At 42.6% G+C, this 19037-nt stretch overlaps 1 protein-coding gene across 1 annotated transcript in view; it reads right to left on the bottom strand.

The window, feature by feature from the left end:
- Nucleotides 1-19037, bottom strand: part of LOC134676433 (spectrin beta chain, non-erythrocytic 2) — a 184781-nt gene that overhangs the window by 37587 nt on the left and 128157 nt on the right. The window contains exons 60-70 of the mRNA XM_063534829.1: nt 18135-18247; nt 16139-16212; nt 15216-15342; nt 13762-13936; nt 12056-12157; nt 11164-11274; nt 10426-10600; nt 9979-10158; nt 9075-9202; nt 7448-7587; nt 3235-3383 (exon numbers count right to left, since the gene is read on the bottom strand). Coding sequence (XP_063390899.1) covers nt 3235-3383; nt 7448-7587; nt 9075-9202; nt 9979-10158; nt 10426-10600; nt 11164-11274; nt 12056-12157; nt 13762-13936; nt 15216-15342; nt 16139-16212; nt 18135-18247 — 1474 coding nt within the window. The remainder of the gene's footprint in view (nt 1-3234; nt 3384-7447; nt 7588-9074; nt 9203-9978; nt 10159-10425; nt 10601-11163; nt 11275-12055; nt 12158-13761; nt 13937-15215; nt 15343-16138; nt 16213-18134; nt 18248-19037) is intronic.

Here is a 19037-nt window from a genome sequence, read left to right as displayed (position 1 = left end):
TCATCAGTAACCGAAAATTAATTTATATTTTTTTATTCGCAGTACATTTAAATAATGAGGTTTTGGAAGTATGTAGGTAATTTTGTTCCTAATTGGTTTTGTGTTATAAAATTATATATATTTATTTTACCAAAAAAAATTTTTTTTAAATAATGCTGAGATAGTACTGCCGATTTCGTTGAAAACAAAATTACCTAAAATGTGACGTCACACCAGGTGGGGAGGGAGTTGCAAAATGTGACCAAGTGTGACAAGGAGGGGGGGAGGGGTCAAAAAACCCCTATAACTTTTTTAAATAAAAGCAGAAATATCCCAAACATTAACTTCAAACCCTCCCATACATTTAGTACGACGACTCACCCCTCACTGTAATAAAATAATAAAACTACCGTTTATGAAACAATAAGTCTATTATTTCATAAACGGTAGTTTTATTATTTTATTACAGTTTATCATCGCAAATAATGAATCTCAAGCAGTTTTATCTCTTACGACACCAACGTTCTTTGAAGGGTGAGTCGTCGTACTAAATGTATGGGAGGGTTTGTGACTTAATGTCTTAGAGTAGAGTTAATGTCTGGGATATTTCTGTTTTTATTTAAAAAAAAGTTATTAATGTAATTTTACTCATTGGGTAACGCACTTTCGATATCAATTTGAAGTTTTCTGATATCTGTTATATTTACGGAATTATAGCCTGGCTACACTTAACGATTACACCCTGTATATCATTAGATAGTTCATAGCCTATATCTATAGAATATATCGTTCTTATGAGCGTATTTGGTGGGCATACCTTATAAGTTTCAGTACAGGAAAAAGTACATATGAGCTGTACTTTTAATTGTTAGTACAATCGGTATCAAATAGATAGTGACGGCCAAAGTGACCAAATATAGCTATAGGATCTAAATGTGAACGAATAGGGTTAGGTGAGGCATATAAGGCCCACCTTTATTTTAACTGAAATAGTTTTATAAATAATCAGGATATTATTACCAATTCAATTCAATATAGATTTCTCATTTGTTCATGTTTCTTCATATACCAAAATTGTTATAAAAATATTCCGGCGCTTTTGAAAAATACACGTTTTATAAAAAAACCATACCATGTTGGTTCGGAACCGGGCCTTGTTACTTGCACTGTCAGTGGGCCTTCTTAGTCATAGTACAAGTTCAAGAATAACAGAGAATATTACCGGGCCTTATTACCTTTTATCATGAATTAATTTCATCTTCAATTTAAATGGTCTAGTAAAATAAGGCCTACATGAGTCATGGAAAAACAAATTGTATTTTATTTAGAAAGTACCTATATGTTGTTCATAATCTTCAGTAAGCTGACCTCTAAGAGTCTATCTATTATAATAATTAATGTAGATTGACAGTTTACTTAGCAAATTGTACTTTTACCTTTAGGTTTTATGTCGGAAATATCTCACCCAATTTGTACTGAAACATAAGCATTTGAGCGTAATTAATGATGTTTACTGATTGTTAATCTTAAATATACCTACTTAATATTATGAAGGGCACTTATATTATTTTAGCGGACCGAGCGGATGTATATTTTTGTGGACCACTTTTTTATTTAAATAATTAAATTGTAATTCATTTCAAAAAAGGTTATTACAATTAGGGATATAAGTAGATGCCTCACCTATCTTATTACAAAGCATTACAAAAATGTCCAAAGGCCAAAGCCACGCTGATAAGACATAAGACCTTATAAACGACCTCATAAATATAAACGTTCACTGAAAAAAGCCAAAGGCATTTCTCATAATTTTATTTCGTTACTGAGTTATCGTTTTGCACCGAATATCAATGAAATAAAAGCACATTGTTGTTTGATAGATACATTTATATAAACATCGTCACATGAAACCAATATAGGTACTCGTAAACCAGACCACTGCTGCTGGTGTTGGCTTTAAATATCGTTCTTTCAACTGATAATATAGCCACAAAAACTCGCTGAGACTGCAGGCCGAGTCTTGATTTCAATTTCTTGATGATATATCATTGAATTAACTTTCACAGCTCGTGATAGCTCTTAGAATAGCAACAGAACTAGTTGAAACTAAGAATTTTATTGCTGAAATTATGTGAACAACATTGCTCCGTCTTCATAAATAAAATTTTAATAATTTATATTGCTTAGGCTAATATGTGAAGAATTTTGTTGATAAATTGTTTATCTAGTATATTGACATTATGTCATATATGTTTTTAAAATGACGTAACATGAATACCAGCACAATGAAAATTTATTCCAATAAGAAATAACAAATCTTCAAACTTTTTTCATTTTAAGTGAATTAGGAAGAAGCTAATTATACTGATTTGGTTGTATTCATATATTTCATTAAATAATTTGTTATATTTTTTAAACATTATGACTTGTGAATAAAAAGAAATCGAAATTTTAATGACTCTAGATCTCCGTGTGACGTTATTTATTTACCCTATTTATTATGAACACAGTTTTTCACTGGTATCATCATTCGTATACGGATATGAATTTCTGTCAATATATATTCCAAATCGAAATGTCAAACTGGGAGATCCTGGTACGCGTCCGCTTCGAACCAAGCCCAGCGGGCATCTGATTGAAAGGAGAATTTGACAGATATGGCGGATGTATGGAAATTTTACGAAAGTATACGTTTACGATTGAATTTCTCTGTAGCCTTTAAGAGGAAAAATAGGAAAAGCCTGATTCGTTGTAGTCCAGTTATCTGGCTTTCGAAATCACTCGATTTTATAGCATGAGCATCGATTTTTTTATACAAATTTTACTAAACGCTGACACTCGTTCATCTCGTTTTAGGTACAACTTTGCATAAGTGTATTTATTATATTGTAAAATATTTCAGATTTTCAAGGGTGATTCGTTGTAAACACACTCTTTGGGATAATAATTACATTTATTATAATTTTTTTTATCAAGAGATGTGAACGCTAGCGACTAAACGGTGACTGCCTTTTTCGCTGATTTTGCTCGATGCAGTCTTAAGCATAACAAAATTCGCAATACATTGCGTCTTAGAATAAACTTTAAATTGTAATAAAAATCAAAACACAAGTTATTTTTAAAAGTCGCTGAACAAATGTTGGTCAATATGAGGAGTACAGCCTACAGTTTAATTTTTTGCTCATATTACAGGCCACACCCGGTATACAGTCAACAACACTGAAAACAACACAACAAGCCAACAACAAGTATTACCTCCTGTCTAGCCAGCGCCAGTTCCCTGAGGTCTTCCCACAGCCCCTTGATGTCGTCGACTCGCGTGCGGACTCTGTCGGCCTCCGGGGTGTTCTCCTCCAGCAGGGCCGCGCCGGCCTCGCACACCGCTTCTATGCGGCCCTCGTTCGCTGTGACACACAACATTATAAGTAAGGGGCTGTCCATAAATTACGGAATTAACATTATAAGTAAGGGGCTGTCCATAATTTAGGATTTTTGACCCCCCCCCCTAAATCATCCAAAAATCATGCTTCAAATGACCCCATTTCCTCCTACGAGCCCTGATGCATATGTTTTCGTCAGGTGACCCCATTTTTTGAGGTTCTCGCGTTTGTTCAAAACTAATGTTTTTGTTTAATAATTACTAATATTTAATGCTTATACTAATGTAATTGTATTAAGTTTGTTATAAAAACAAAGAAAGGAATAAACAAACATAATAAAACTTACAAAACTAAAGATAAAAAATTTGCCCCAGGTCGCCGTCAACGGGCAAGGTGCCCAGAATGCTGGCCGTATTTCCCCGCTGTATAGCGATGCTAATACGCTGGGCGAAATAGTGGCCAGCCCTCTGGTCACCAGAAGCCTCTATTAAGCGCGCCGACAAGTCTTTGTACAGTCGACGCGCACTTGGCCCCCACGGCCCCAAAGTTTCGACACCAAACGCCGCAAATATGTAGCTGCTTCCCAGAGCGGCATATTTGCGGCGCTTGAGGCTTTCGGCTGAGGAAGCCGCAGCGCCAGCAGAGTCTTTGGTGCTTGGAACATGGGACGGTGCCAGGGTATCAACGCAAGTAGCGTCCCAAACTAGCGGCCGACCCATGCTCCAAGGCACCAGTGTCATTCCGTCGGGTCTCTTGCCGTCATCCCTGGCCAGACCGCTGGGCTCGAGGACTGCAGGTACTTTGGCACTAACAAGAGCCCGACGGAGGACATCATTTATACTGGCATGGCGGGGGATCCTGCCAGCGCTTCGTGCACATGAGAGGCCATGGTGGCCAAGAATGTCCACCGTGGTGCCACATTGACAGCGATGTGGCTGATTGGTAGATGCCCCTAAACGTAAGCTAGCTGCTAGGCGGAAGGTAGTATTGTCTAGAAAAGTCCCAATGTTTGGAGAGGGTAGCGCCTGCAGCCACAGACCTGACTCCCACTCTGCAGTCGCAAGGAGACGAGCTCGGTCTGTCGAACTAGGTGACGTATCTAAAAGGTTTTTCCGTACTAGTTGACAGAGCGGCTCGTCCCACTGCCTCTGCGAGCAGGGATTTTCAGGCAGGTCTGTGTTGGGACAGGTTATAGACCAGACGTTCTTGGCCTCGGAGCAGTGTGCGGCCTCTATAGATCCAATAGAAGGACCTAGTATTTTCCCTATAAGGCTTTGAGCACCATGCACCGAGGACAAGAACGCAGGTAAGGATACACAAGAAATTTTGCGGATGCCCAGGCCACCAAACCTAATGGGTAGGCTAGCCTGGGTCCAAGACCTTTCGTCAAAAGAGATGTTAAAGATGGATGTGAGTGTTTCAACTACCAATGTATCTAATTTTGAGACCAAATTGGGGTGTTTCCAAAGATGGGTTCCGCGAAGAATATACGTGAATTTTGGAACGAAAAGACAATGCTTAACGATCGAATAGGCTGAATGTAGATTAATTTTGGCCAGGCGGTGTGATGTCGCTGTAAAATTTTGAATTTTTGAGTCTACGAAATTTTCAAAGGATTGGTCTAAGACGGGACAGCCAAGGAGGTGAAGCGATTCTTTGTTTACAATTTTGATACCAGGGGCGAGTTGTCTAAAAAGGTTGATTGTATAGTCCTTGTCCGGACAGGAATCTGTAATAAAAAGTTCGCATTTGGAAAAATTGAGTGAGAGGCCAATTTCTTTCAGGTCTATGTTAATTTTTTTTAAATCTTCGAGGACGGAAATCGCTTCGCCGCCGAGGGTCCCGTCATCTAAATACCATATATTCAATTTTGAATTTAGTGTCTTAATTATGGGGTGTATAGCGAGGCTAAAAATTGCCGGGCCGAGTGGGTCGCCTTGTTGACAGCCTACGGAGGATGCCAGAACGTTAGTTTTATATAATAATTTTGAGGGCGAACTATAGCATTGCCAAAGGAATTTATATATCAAAGGAATTTTGTCTTTTATTTGGGCCAACAAGGCGCCTCGGTCCACGGAATTGAAGGCATTGCAAACATCCACCTTCAGCAGGACCTCTCCTGCATTATGCTCAAGAAATGTTCTCACAGCATGTACGGCGGCTTCACATCCACTTTTTGAGCCAAACCCCAGTTGGATAGGCTGAAGTTCTGGGGTGAGCTTGGAAAGGATGGAGCGGCAGGCAATTTTGGCGGCAAGACGTCGGAGCGTGGTGCCAACTGCAATGGGACGGATGCCTCCATCTTTTTTTGTTAAGGCACAAAGGTTAGCTCCATACAGGACGTCCCTGATATCCTCCGGGACCTGACCGGCCAGCATGATATTCACAAGACACGTCAGGTCTTTTAAGAGAATTTCCCCAGTGTCACCACAACCGCTGCACAGGAGATCTTTCAGGTGCTGAGGAGTCAGGCCATCCAGACCTCCCGCAGAGCCATTGGGGAAAGACATTACGGCTCCTAGGACATCCTGTGTGGTAGCAATAAGGTTTGGATCACCAGGCAGTGGGGGATCAGGCAGGCAAAGATTTGTAGCTGGAGGTGGATGCTTGCTGTGTAGAGCTGTGGGGGTGTCAGAGTTAGTTGGGGCTACTGCATCGTCAGAAAACAGCAAGCGGGCGGCACCTTTTATGTCACCATCGGAAACTTTAGTCTCTACTTTTTTAAATAAATTGTTGTTGGAGTTCCTAAAATTGGGAGAAGTGAACTGAAATGAAATATCGCTGCAGCAGTTATCTTTTACTATTTTCGTGAGTGATTTTGAATGTTTATCGGAACTTATATGGAGGACTTTAAAAGTGAATGAAAGTAAATGTAATTTAATTTTATATGGTAATACTCTGCAATAACTAAATCCAAATACAAGAAATACCGTTTGTACTGAAAGAAAAAAAATAATGATTTAATATATTTTTTATGACGGGTAGGATTACAACATATGTGAAAAGGGCTATTACCAGGGAAAACAATAGGGCTCTGCCAATGTACTGACAATTTTGTTTCGAGCCCATGCATGCAGCAGTGCTGTAGGAGAGGACACTATGATTTGGACAACGTTTTTGAAAAGTCCTTTTTTTCAGCAATAAAAGTCTTATGCAATTTTATTATACGATCAAAATAAACTACATTAAATATTGCTATTATGGTTCCCATTACTGGGTCATTATATGTTCATGTGTAAAATTTATTAAAATAAACAAAATTGTTGCGCGGTACTAGACGAAAACATATGCATCGGGGCTCGTACTTCCTGTTACCGTCATCCGATGTCCAGACCCCCCCTAATTTGAAATGACGTAATTTATGAATAGCCCCTAACAGATACATCATTAATTGGCATAAACGATTCAATTATAATTTTTGCACTAACATAATAAAGGAGTATTACTGCAATGTTCTGCCGCCAGAGTGCAGCACTAGTTGGTCTAGTAAACCATAGAGTAACTTATACATACTAGGCCTTAAACAGTTTCACTATGACATTGATGCACCAAGGTTTACAGGTGGCCTACCGCGACACGCGAAAATCGAAATTTCTTTTTATCTGCCCGCCCAGCTGCCCGCTGCTCCACTCCTGCGCCGGTGTGCGTGTGTGTAGTTACCGTGCAGCTGCTGCAGGAAGTTGTCGAAGGCCTGCTGCAGGGTGTCCACGTGCTGCACGTCCAGCCCGTAGTCCTCGCTCGCGGCGGGGCCCCCCTGCCCGCTGCTGCACTCCTGCGCCGCTGTGTGTGTGTGTGTGGTTACCGTGCAGCTGCTGCAGGAAGTTGTCGAAGGCCTGCTGCAGGGTGTCCACGTGCTACACGTCCAGGCCGTAGTCCTCGCTCGCGGCGGCGCCCCTCTGCCCGCTGCTGCACTCCTGCGCCGGTGTGTGTGTGTGTAGTTACCGTGCAGCTGCTGCAGGAAGTTGTCGAAGGCCTGCTGCAGGGTGTCCACGTGCTACACGTCCAGGCCGTAGTCCTCGCTCGCGGCAGCGCCCCCCTGCCCGCTGCTGCACTCCTGCGCCGGTGTGTGTGTGTGTGTGTGTAGTTACCGTGCAGCTGCTGCAGGAAGTTGTCGAAGGCCTGCTGCAGGGTGTCCACGTGCTCCACGTCCAGCCCGTAGTCCTCGCTGGCAGCTGCACCCATCTGCTCGCTAATCCACTCCTGCGCCTCGGCGCACTCTTGCACGAACCTGACATAAAATTTAAATGGTTACTCGCTAATAAATAAACACACACATAAGAGGTCATCCAGAAATCATGTGATCATATCATATATAATATGTTAAACCTTCGCGTTTTGAACACATATTGACTCACATTATGTGTTTGAAAATGTGATGTCTACCCCAAACTTTTCCATACACTTTGGTCGGTTAGATGCACAAATCTCTGTTTTGACATTTTGCTGGGACATCAGTCAGCCGCGACCACGACCAGTGAAACCTGTGTCGAAACGTCGGTAAATCAAGGTAATTGAATAAAATTCGCGTTAGACCCGTCTATAATGTGAGTTAATACATATCATATTTGACCTATTTTTGACACCCCCCCCCCCTGCCTATTTTGAAGTCCGGAGTAGAGATTTATGTTTGACGAAACCGAGAAAAGGTATCTATCTACCCATGTGGTAGGTATTTTTTCTTAGTTTCGTTCATTGTAGGAAATACATGTGAGGTCTCCTAAAACCCTTCCCCAACGTGATCAGGCCGCGTAGCCAACTTGCCAATTCAATGGAAACGCAACTGTCACTGTCACACAGGCCCCTATCTCACCACAGTGACGTCAAGGTCCATCTTGAAGTATGGACACAACAAGAAAATTGCGTTTTTGTCCGTAAAATATTGCGGTTATGTAAGGAATCGAATGGTATCCTTGTTTATTTCCTTTTTGAAAGTTAATATAAAACTTTAATTTTGAAATTTTCAGGTCCTGTATTTTTGTATTATTTTTATAATATATTATTGTAATAAATTGCTCACTTGCTCTCTATTTTGTTAGATTTTGTTAAAAATTCAACATGTGCCATCATCCCTATTCAATTATATCACTTTTCACAGCAGTAAGTTGAAACTTACTAAAGGACCCGGAAATACCGGATGTGGCCTGTAACACGAGCAAATACTTAAAACATAGATTGTACTCCTCGGACGGGGACACTTTTGTTCAACAACTTATAAAATTTATGAAGTATTTAGACTCTCTATTTTTCATACAAAATAAATATTATCTTCAATGGACGCTATCGCCACGCCATATCATTGTGATTGACGTTGCTTGTCACGCCTTAAGCATAACAAATATTTTTGACACCCCCCCCCCCCCTGCCTATTTTGAAGTCCGGAGTAGAGATTTATGTTTGACGAAACCGAGAAAAGGTAGCTATCTACCCATGTGGTAGGTATTTTTTCTTAGTTTCGTTCATTGTAGGAAATACATGTGAGGTCTCCTAAAACCCTTCCCCAACGTGATCAGGCCGCGTAGCCAACTTGCCAATTCAATGGAAACGCAACTGTCACTGTCACACTAATATGGAAGAGTGATAGAGAGATGCTTTTCGTTGTCGAAGCGATAGCGATTGCAACCTTGGCTAGGCCGGCTGTCGTGCTTTTTTCGTGACCCCCACCCCCCCTCTCGAAGCTCACGTGATTTGTGCCAAAGCCGGGAACTGGGTACTTACTTGAAGTACTTGAGGCTCTGCTCAAGCCTTTGCTGACGCTTGGCGGACAGGAGTTTCATCTCCTCGTACAGTTGTTTGAGGGACTCCGCCTGTTTAGATATTTCTGCCGCGTCCTCGGGATCGCGTTCCTGTAACAATGCCAAAATATGACGACCGGTCTGGCCAGTGTAGTGATCCTGCCCATGAAGCCGATGGTGCCAGGTTTTTTTGACCCAGTAATTTCGGAGAGGGGAGAGAAAGAGGGGAATGGTCATTTTTTGCTACTTTCTTAAATAACTTCGAAGCTATGTATTTTAAAATTATAAAAAAAAACATGTCCATCTTTGGTTCCACTTATTTACATATGTGTACCAAATTTCAACTTAATTGGTCCAGTAGTTACCGAGAAAATAGGCTGTGACAGACGGACAGACAGACAGAAGCACGAGTGATCCTATAAGGGTTCTGTTTTTTCGCGCGCCTAGCACGCCCGCCACCTCCGCCATCTCGGAGGACAGCCGGGACGTATATGACTTACCGCCGCGGCCTGAGCCCTCGCCAGCAGCGCGTCTATGTTGGGCTGCAGCGCGGAGAGCTCGCGCTGCTGCGCCTCGAGCCGCGTCCCTGCCGCCAGCGCCGAGTCCTCGTCGCGGCCGCACTCCGCCGCCTCCAGCGCCGCGCACTACGTCAGCCATCTCGGAGGACAACTGGAACGTATATGCCTTACCGCCGCGGCCTGAGCCCTCGCCAGCAGCGCGTCTATGTTGGGCTGCAGCGCGGAGAGCTCGCGCTGCTGCGCCTCGAGCCGCGTCCCTGCCGCCAGCGCCGAGTCCTCGTCGCGGCCGCACTCCGCCGCCTCCAGCGCCGCGCACTACGTCAGCCATCTCGGAGGACAACTGGAACGTATATGCCTTACCGCCGCGGCCTGAGCCCTCGCCAGCAGCGCGTCTATGTTGGGCTGCAGCGCGGAGAGCTCGCGCTGCTGCGCCTCGAGCCGCGTCCCCGCCGCCAGCGCCGAGTCCTCGTCGCGGCCGCACTCCGCCGCCTCCAGCGCCGCCCGCCGCGCGCCCAGCACGCCCGCCACCTCCGCCATTTCGGAGGACAACTGGAATATATCGCTAACGTTCATATAATTGGTCAAGCAAATTTTGTCAGTGGCATCCACGAGTCGTGTATGTACTCAGGGCCATCCTAAACTAAGTTGGGGCCCTCGGGTACATGAGAATTTGGGGTCCTTTGGAAAGTAAAAAAGCGAAAGAAATTAACGTGTTTCTACTATTTATTGCGGGTAATCAAATATATTGTTACCGTCTGTCCTTCGGGGCCTTTTGAGCACCGGCCCCGCGTGGCCTTATGGTAAAGACGGTGGTACCTGCAGCAGGTCCCTGCGGGCCTGCAGGCGCACGCCGCGGGCGGCGGCGGCGGCCTGCAGCGCGCTGAGCGCGGCGGCGAGGTCGCGCGCGCGCGCCTCGAGCTGCGCGCCGGCGAAGTGCCCGCGCCGCGCCAGCCCCACCGCGCGACCGCACACGCCCTGCACCGTCGGCTCGCTGCAAACCAATCACATATTGTACCGGGGAAAACCAAACCGCTCTTTAACCCTTTGACCGCCAAAGACGTCAATTGACAGCCCAATATCAACCTTCGCGCATTCCGACAGGGTTCACGTTGACGCGCCGCACATGATATGCGTGACATTCAAAGAGTTAAAATAATATATTCCGACAGAGAAATTATTTTTGACATTTTTATTTCGACTTGAGCGATGCTTGATGCTTAAGTAATGTTTTTTTTCTTATTTCCCCGCACGTATGGAGAAAAGCACTATATATGCCTCGGCATGAATATCAATTGGTGGATTCTTTTTTTGTCGGACTCTGCTTCGCATCGTCCGACAAAATACTCATCCGCAAATTACCATTTCCCGACCTCCCCAATGTATACCACAGGTGAGTGTAAACGTACCGTGCCATCAGCTCTGCCTCCAGCGCGAGGTGTTTCTTGAGCAGCGCCTGCGTCTCCTGCAGGGTGGCGCCGGTGTCCTGCAGCGCCGCTACAGGCTCGCGCTCCACCATCCTAAGTAATGAATGTATGCCACACATGAGTAACGTACCGTGCCATCAGCTCTGCCTCCAGCGCCAGGTGTTTCTTGAGCAGCGCCTGCGTCTCCTGCAGGGTGGCGCCGGTGTCCTGCAGCGCGGCTACAGGCTCGCGCTCCACCATCCTAAGGTACAGTACAATCTTTAGCTTAAGGGTTTAGTTTAAGGGCTTTTTCATCATTCCCTGAGAAATATGACCTCGATCTCTTTAAGGGGCTCCCCCACGCCAGCGACCTTCGATCTGAATCCCTTAGTTATCTAATGTTTTTTTGTAGCTTACTCGTGTTTTATTAACAGCAACGGCTTTAAGTAATATAGTATCCCATATTTACTTCAAAGTTCATTGTCTTCGAGATATTTGGCATCAAAGTTGAACAATTTTAGGCTAAAACTGGTTTTCTGGCCATAACTTTTGTGTTAATTAATCTAAAATTAAAATCCTATACGCAAGTAAGTAAACGGGTTAGCACTGATTGACTAGCAGGTTATCTTCAACTCTCAGACAACTAGTGTAGGTGCGCTCTCCGATAACGCGCCTTCGTTACGCATGTCGATGCCACATTTTAGACTGGTCCGACTCGCCGGCACTCGGTAACCGTAAAGAATTACACGACCCTTTTTTTACAGGTAGAGGCACGTGCGGTTTTACTTAACAATAGACAAGGGCATCGAATTTAAACTCACGCGTACGCACGCGTAATACGCGATACACGGCCGTCGTGAACGCTGCTCGCACTGTTAGTGCTTGAGAAAGGAGACCTAGGCTCTCCGAAACATAGCGAGTGACTAAAAACAAGTGAGTCTAAACCGTAAAATTATTCACAAATAGACAAGGGATTAGCGGCTTGAGGCCAGCTACAAATCGACAGACTATACAATTGACAAGTATGTGTGAGGTGCACGCACCATCTCATCTCCTCGTCGGCGTCGCGGTCCCAGCGGTGCAGCAGCGCAGCATCCTCCAGGTTGTCCCTCCTGATCTGCATCGGCTCCTGCAGCTGCCGGTACCTGCCAAACAAACATTCATCATCAGACATACAAGTAGTGAATAGATTCAGGAATTACTTTGCTAATCCTCAAAAACAATTCAAAACAACAACACACACAACACACAAAAAAAACCGGGCAAGTGCGAGTCGGACTCGCGCACGAAGGGTTCCGTACCATAATGCAAAAAAAAAACAAAAAAAAAAAACGGTCACCCATCCAAGTACTGACCCTGCCCGACGTTGCTTAACTTCGGTCAAAAATCACGTCTGTTGTATGGGAGCCCCACTTAAATCTTTATTTTATTCTGTTTTCAGTATTTGTTGTTATAGCGGCAACAGAAATACATCATCTGTGAAAATTTCAACTGTCTAGCTATCACGGTTCGTGAGATACAACCTGGTGACAGACAGACGGACGGACGGACGGACGGACGGATAGCAGTCTTAGTAATAGGGTCCCGTTTTACCCTTTGGGTACGGAACCCTAAAAAATATAGTTGTCTGTAAAGTCGGTTTACGGACGATAATTTTGCGTGATAACGTTAGAAAACATTACATTACGTAACGTTACCATGGAGATCTGTCCACAACGTGACACTTTTTCGTGCATGCTACCGGTGTTCATCGATTTATAAGACGTTATCACGTCAAAAACAATTCAATTGGTTTTCGCGGATTTTGTGGCAAAAACGAATGTTTGAGAAAACGAAACATCGATAAATCAGTACGGATATGATGGTCGTTCTTATCTACGTGAGAGCGTGATAAAACAATGTCCGTCACTTACTATCCCGCGATGTTAAAAACTGACATATATATCTAGTGCTTTAAAAAGTTTAGTCGGCCAATTGTCGGTGTTGTCGGCCAGTTGCGTCGCCGCGTCGCTCTTGTCCACTTATTACACTTGTACTCACTTAATTGAATATATCTCGTGCTTTAAAAAGTTTAGTCGACCAATGGTCGGTGTTGTCGGTCACGTGCACTCACCGCTTGACAGCCTCGTCGGCCTTGGCGAGTATCTCCTGCGCCATGAAGTGCCGGCTGTCGGCCAGCTGTCGCGCGTTGTCGGCCAGTTGCATCGCCGCGTCGCTCTTACCCACATATTACACTTGTACTCACTTAATTGAATATATCTCGTGCTTTAAAAAGTTTAGTCGGCCACTTGTCGGTGTTGTCGGTCACGCGCACTCACCGCTTGACAGCCTCGTCGGCCTTGGCGAGTATCTCCTGCGCCATGAAGTGTCGGCTGTCGGCCAGTTGTCGCGCGTTGTCGGCCAGTTGTCGCGCGTTGTCGGCCAGTTGCGTCGCCACGTCGCTCTTGTCCACTTATTACACTTGTACTCACTTAACTGAATATATCCCGTGCTTTAAAAAGTTTAGTCGGCCAATTGTCGGTGTTGTCGGTCACGTGCACTCACCGCTTGACAGCCTCGTCGGCCTTGGCGAGTATCTCCTGCGCCATGAAGTGTCGGCTGTCGGCCAGATGTCGCGCGTTGTCGGCCAGTTGCGTCGCCGCGTCGCTCTTGTCCACTTATTACACTTGTACTCACTTAATTGAATATATCTCGTGCTTTAAAAAGTTTAGTCGGCCAATTGTCGGTGTGGTCGGTCACGTGCACTCACCGCTTGACAGCCTCGTCGGCCTTGGCGAGTATCTCCTGCGCCATGAAGTGTCGGCTGTCGGCCAGTTGTCGCGCGTTGTCGGCCAATTGCGTCGCCGCGTCGCTCTTGCCGGCCACCTGCTGTTCTAGGCGTGTGTGGCGCTTCAGTAAAGCTGTTACTGATGCTAGGTCCTTGCCTGCACAAAGACATTTAGTTAGACAAAAACATAAAAAAAAGTAGAGAAGATTTCTTTATTGACAAAGCTGTGTTGGTACACAGGTCTTATAAATATTACAGAAGTTCATCAGCTTGCCCATTTCGAGCGTACAATTATAAACTAACCTAATGCATGCAAAAAAACAAAAAACAATAACATAACATCATAACTATTAATTGTCTATGTACATAAAATATTCATTTAAATTATAGAAATAAGAAATATATATAGAGATGGACCGGGAATGACACAGAACGGGTTTAGGTTAGATATTTTTAAGTCAGTATGTAGTCGTTAAAAAAGGCTACCTATTTACAAAGTTCGTCTTTGATTTTGTTCAAAATATTCAAAAATGGAAAGAAACTTTTAAAGTAAAATTATCCTGGTCACGGCACCAATTCGTAAATCCACTTTACACTCCTACATTCATTATAGTTGCGCTAGGTGTAATATAATAGAAATAAAGTTCAATTGCTCGTTTCGGAGTTGTAAAGGGCTTGTGCACAAATCACGCGAGGATCGAGAGGGGGGGGGGGGGTCACGAAAGAATCACGACAGATCACGTTGGGGGAGTGGGAGTATAAGGAAACCTCACGTGTATTTCTTTACAGTGAACGAAAGTAATAAAAAATACCTTATAGACTTCACTGGTGACCGAAGAGCTGGCAGCTTTCTCGCTCAACGTATTAGCTTAGCAATACAGCGGGGAAATGCTGCCAGCGTCCTCGGCACCATGCCAAAGGGGCCAAATTTTTTAGACATTTTAATTTAATTTAATTTTATTTAGTATTAGTTTTTAGTTTTAATTTAGTTTTATTTTATAGATACGTTAGATTATTTTTATTTTTAATATTTGTATCTATCTTATAAATAAATAAGTAGATAAATATTAGAAAACAACACAAAACATTAATATAGAAAATAAAATAAATTTATACAATAAAAAATACCTACCACATGAGTAGATATTTTTTCTCGGTTTTGTTGAACATAAATCTTAACTCCGTACTTATCAAAATAGCGAGTATATTTCTCGAAATTTTGGAGCGGGTGGCCTTGACCGATCGGATAGAAAAATTTCAAGAAAATACACGTGAGGTTATGTGGGGGAGGGGGGTAACCAAAAATCTCACAAAATACCACCACGCCTGGGGAAAAAATTTTTTTCAAGAAAATACACGTGAGGTTATGGGTCAAAAAGTAGCCGAAAACACCTCGCGTGATTTGTGCACATCCCCAAAGTAGTATAGTCTCTCACCGTGGTCCTCGCTGAGTAGTTGCGACTCGACGTCATCAAGCCACGCCGTGAAATCGTCGAGTCCTCGCAGGTATACACGGGCTTGGTACGCCTCCTGTAGCCGCTCGCGACGGAGTTTCACTGCAGACTGGAATGGTCACAAGTCAAAGGCTGCTTTCTTAAACTAAGGGTCGGTTGCACCAAACTGCTCGTATCGTTAAAGAGTTCGCTAAATTTTTATGTATGGAAAGTTTCATAGTAAATCGCCGGGGCGCGCCGGCTGACGTTGATCAGTCTGTCAAATGTAGTTGGTGCAACTGGCCCTAAGATTTGTTTTTTTCTTAACCATAACCATAGTGCTGCGTCTGCGAGGCATTTATGCATTTTCAGTGCATTGCAGTATTTCTTAGAAAAAATATACTTATGCTAGGGTATATACCTGGTGTGCCCTGTAATACGAGCAAATAATTAAAACATAGATTGTACTCAAACGTTGACACTTTTGTTCAACAACTTTGACTATGAAGTATTTAGACTCCCTATTTTTCATAAAAAATAAAAATTATCTTCAATGGACGCCATCGCCCCACTTTATCATTGTGATTGACGTTGCTTGTCACGCCTTAAACATAACAAAATTCGCAATACATTGCGTCTTAGAATAAACTTAAAAGTGTATTAACACATTCGCTGCCCCCAACGCACATGTGCGTACACCGTCATACAAGTTTGTTCCTAGGCCACGCCCCCTGGCAGTGAATGCGTTCAAAATCAAACCACAAGTTATTTTTAAAAGTCGCTGAATAAATGTTGGTCAATATGAGGAGTACAGCCTACAGTTTAATTATTTGCTCGTGTGACAGGCCACACCCGGTATAGGGTACATGTGGGAGAGTGTGGGTGTCATATATGGTGGACACTACAGGGCTGATGCGGGACGGTACCTGAAGCTCTCTCCATTGGTTCTCCAGCTCTTCCACGTGTGTCGAGATCTCCTGGGACGCGTAGTGCTTCGCCTCTGTTAACAACATATCATTTATTAAATTAAATAATCATTTATTTCAGATAATATTAACAATACATACAGTATGTGTCCGACCATGGGGCTTTAATTCACGGGCCTGATTTTACTCGCTAAACTGAGCTACTTTTACTATGGGACCAACCCTAAAATCGGGGAATTTTTTTTTGGCTTTTCCATAGAAAACGTCGACATCTGATCAGACAAAATGTATGAAAACGTAAAAAAAAATTCGGGATTTCGGGCTTGGTGCCATAATATAAGTAGCTCAGTTTAGCGAGTAGAATCGAGCCCTGGATTTAAAGCCCGATGGTCAGTAACACCCTGTAGAATTCGTTAGTTTTAAGCTACATACCTAATAACTAGTGTAAATATTAACATTATCACCTGTGATTGGCGTTTATTATAGTTGAATAAACTTTTGAACGCCAAACGGCGCATCCATTTGCCGTGCCACTGGCGCCACGGGGGTAAATTGTAGTTTTGTGAATAAATAATGCCAATCTAAAACTGGGGTGTTTTTCAGTAGATTTTCATCAAAAAAACAATCGACGTCAAATGCCGTCTTTGGCGTCGTTGTCACAATTTTGCGTTGACGTTAATTGCCGTCTGTGACGTTCAAAAGGTTAAATACCATATCATATCATATACTTTATTGCGACCTTGGTAATATAGATGTTACATACATACATACATACATCACTGGCTCAGTGACCCAAAGAGGATCTTGGCCTCTGACACAAGAGAGCGCCATTCTGCCCTATTCTGCGCCACTTCACGCCAGTTGGGTATTCCGAGGGCGGACAGGTCTTTTTGGGCTTCGTCACGAATATAGATGTTACACAATATTATAAACAGTTTCACATGGGCCCTGTTAGGGCAAAGCAAGGATGTATGTACATACTATATTTACACTAGATTATTATATAATTGAACAAAATTCTTAAAAGTAAATTAAAAAATCGTAAAAATTGTAGTCGTTTGAAATAAGAAATCAAAATAAAATTCCGCAAAATTCATCTCTTAAATATCAACAAATCAATTCCATAATTCTTTATAAAATTTAGACAAAACCAAAATAACGAAAAAATGCTGGCTAAGGTCAATTATTATATGTGATATCCTATAGCAGCCATTCTCAAAGTGTGTTCCGCAAAGCCTCTGTTGGGGTTCCGCTTAAATATACTTGTAATAATAAGAAAAAAACCAGCTCTTCTATAGATATATCTGGTCCACAGTGATGAAAGACAATTTTTAATTTGGGGTTCCGTCAAATATTTCGCCTGCCGAAAGAGTTCCGTCACCAAAAATAGTTATATAAATAGTTTTTTTTTTTTTATTATTATGCATGGGTTTACTCATGGCCACAGACTAGCCGAGGCGTAGACGTGGCCTACGATGGAGCGAGCTCGCCCAGAAGGTGCCTGTTCACTCTTGATTTGAAGGTTGCCGGGTTATAAGAGCACGGAAATATAGACGCCGGCAAGGAATTCCATTCCTTGTTATTAAAAGATGTATGTATACTTATCGCTATTCTGCTTTGTGCTGTAATTAATACTTATTGCCCTTATATAGGGTGGTTGACTGTCAAGTCAAATCAAGTTCCCTTTTTTTTGGCGACGTGTCGGAACGGTTAGCGACTATGGAGTGTATATGAACGCACACACGACACGACGGCACGTTAAAATTACCTTCTACTTGTATATCTCGTTAATGTAATATATTACATATATTCCATATTTTATATACAGTCAACAACCCTATTGGACTTTAACCTTATTATGTAACCTGTAACCTTTTTTGTTTTCTCTTTGTTCGATTTGTTGCTGTAAGTTTTGTTGCGACAATAAATGACTTTTTATTTTTATTTATTTATAAAAAAGTTTAAGAACCGCTGTCCTATAGTATGAGGAGAGTACCTATGAGCTCCTCGCCGCGGTTGGCCACGTCGTCTATCCGCTTCTTGTTGGACGCCAGCTCCGACTCGAAGGCGGCGTGCTTCTGAATCTTGCTCTGAAGGTTCGACAGTTCTCTGTACACAAACACGGGTGAATAAGAATAAAGAATAAGAATAATATTTATTTCATTTAAAAATATCCAAAATAACAATCATACCTAATACACTTCAATGTAACTTCACTAATGTAAATATACAAATATGGTTTTAAAAAGAATATTAGAGATGCCACGAATATTCGGCAACTATTCGGTATTCGGCCTATTCGGCCACTTTGCCGAATATTCGGTATTAGGCCGAATGATGCCTACTATTCAGATGAATACTGAATATCTGTTGCACCTAATTAAAAAGAAAAATTACACAAAAAAAAACTAGGTATATTAAATATTTAAAATGTATTCTTGGAAAGTAGCTAAATACGAAGGCATGTTTTTGAGTATTTGTTGATTACAAAACATTTTATTTATATCATGGGTCTGATTTGATCGATTCTAACTACATTCATTAATTCTGTTCAATATAAAAATAAATCTTAGCAAACGTGCTTTATTCGCGAACAGTTATAGTTACGCGTATAGGTTGTAATCGGTAAGTGTAGCCAGGCGATAATTCCGTAAATATAACAGATATCAGAAAACTACAAATTGATATCGAAAGTGCGTTACCCAATGAGTAAAAATAACTTTTTTTTAATGAATCTTATGCAGTTTTATCTCTTACGACACCGACGTTCTTTGAGGGGTGAGTCGTCGTACTAAATGTACGGGAGGGATTGAAGTTAATGTTTGGGATGTTTCTGCTTTTATTTAAAAAAAGTTATTAATGCAATTTTACTCATTGGATAACGCACTTTCGATATCAA

This window comes from Cydia fagiglandana, chromosome 24, assembly GCF_963556715.1.
Source record: "Cydia fagiglandana chromosome 24, ilCydFagi1.1, whole genome shotgun sequence".
NCBI lineage: Eukaryota > Metazoa > Arthropoda > Insecta > Lepidoptera > Tortricidae > Cydia > Cydia fagiglandana.
The sequence above is the reverse complement of the archived record's forward strand: the minus strand, read 5'-3'. Positions and strand labels throughout refer to the sequence as shown.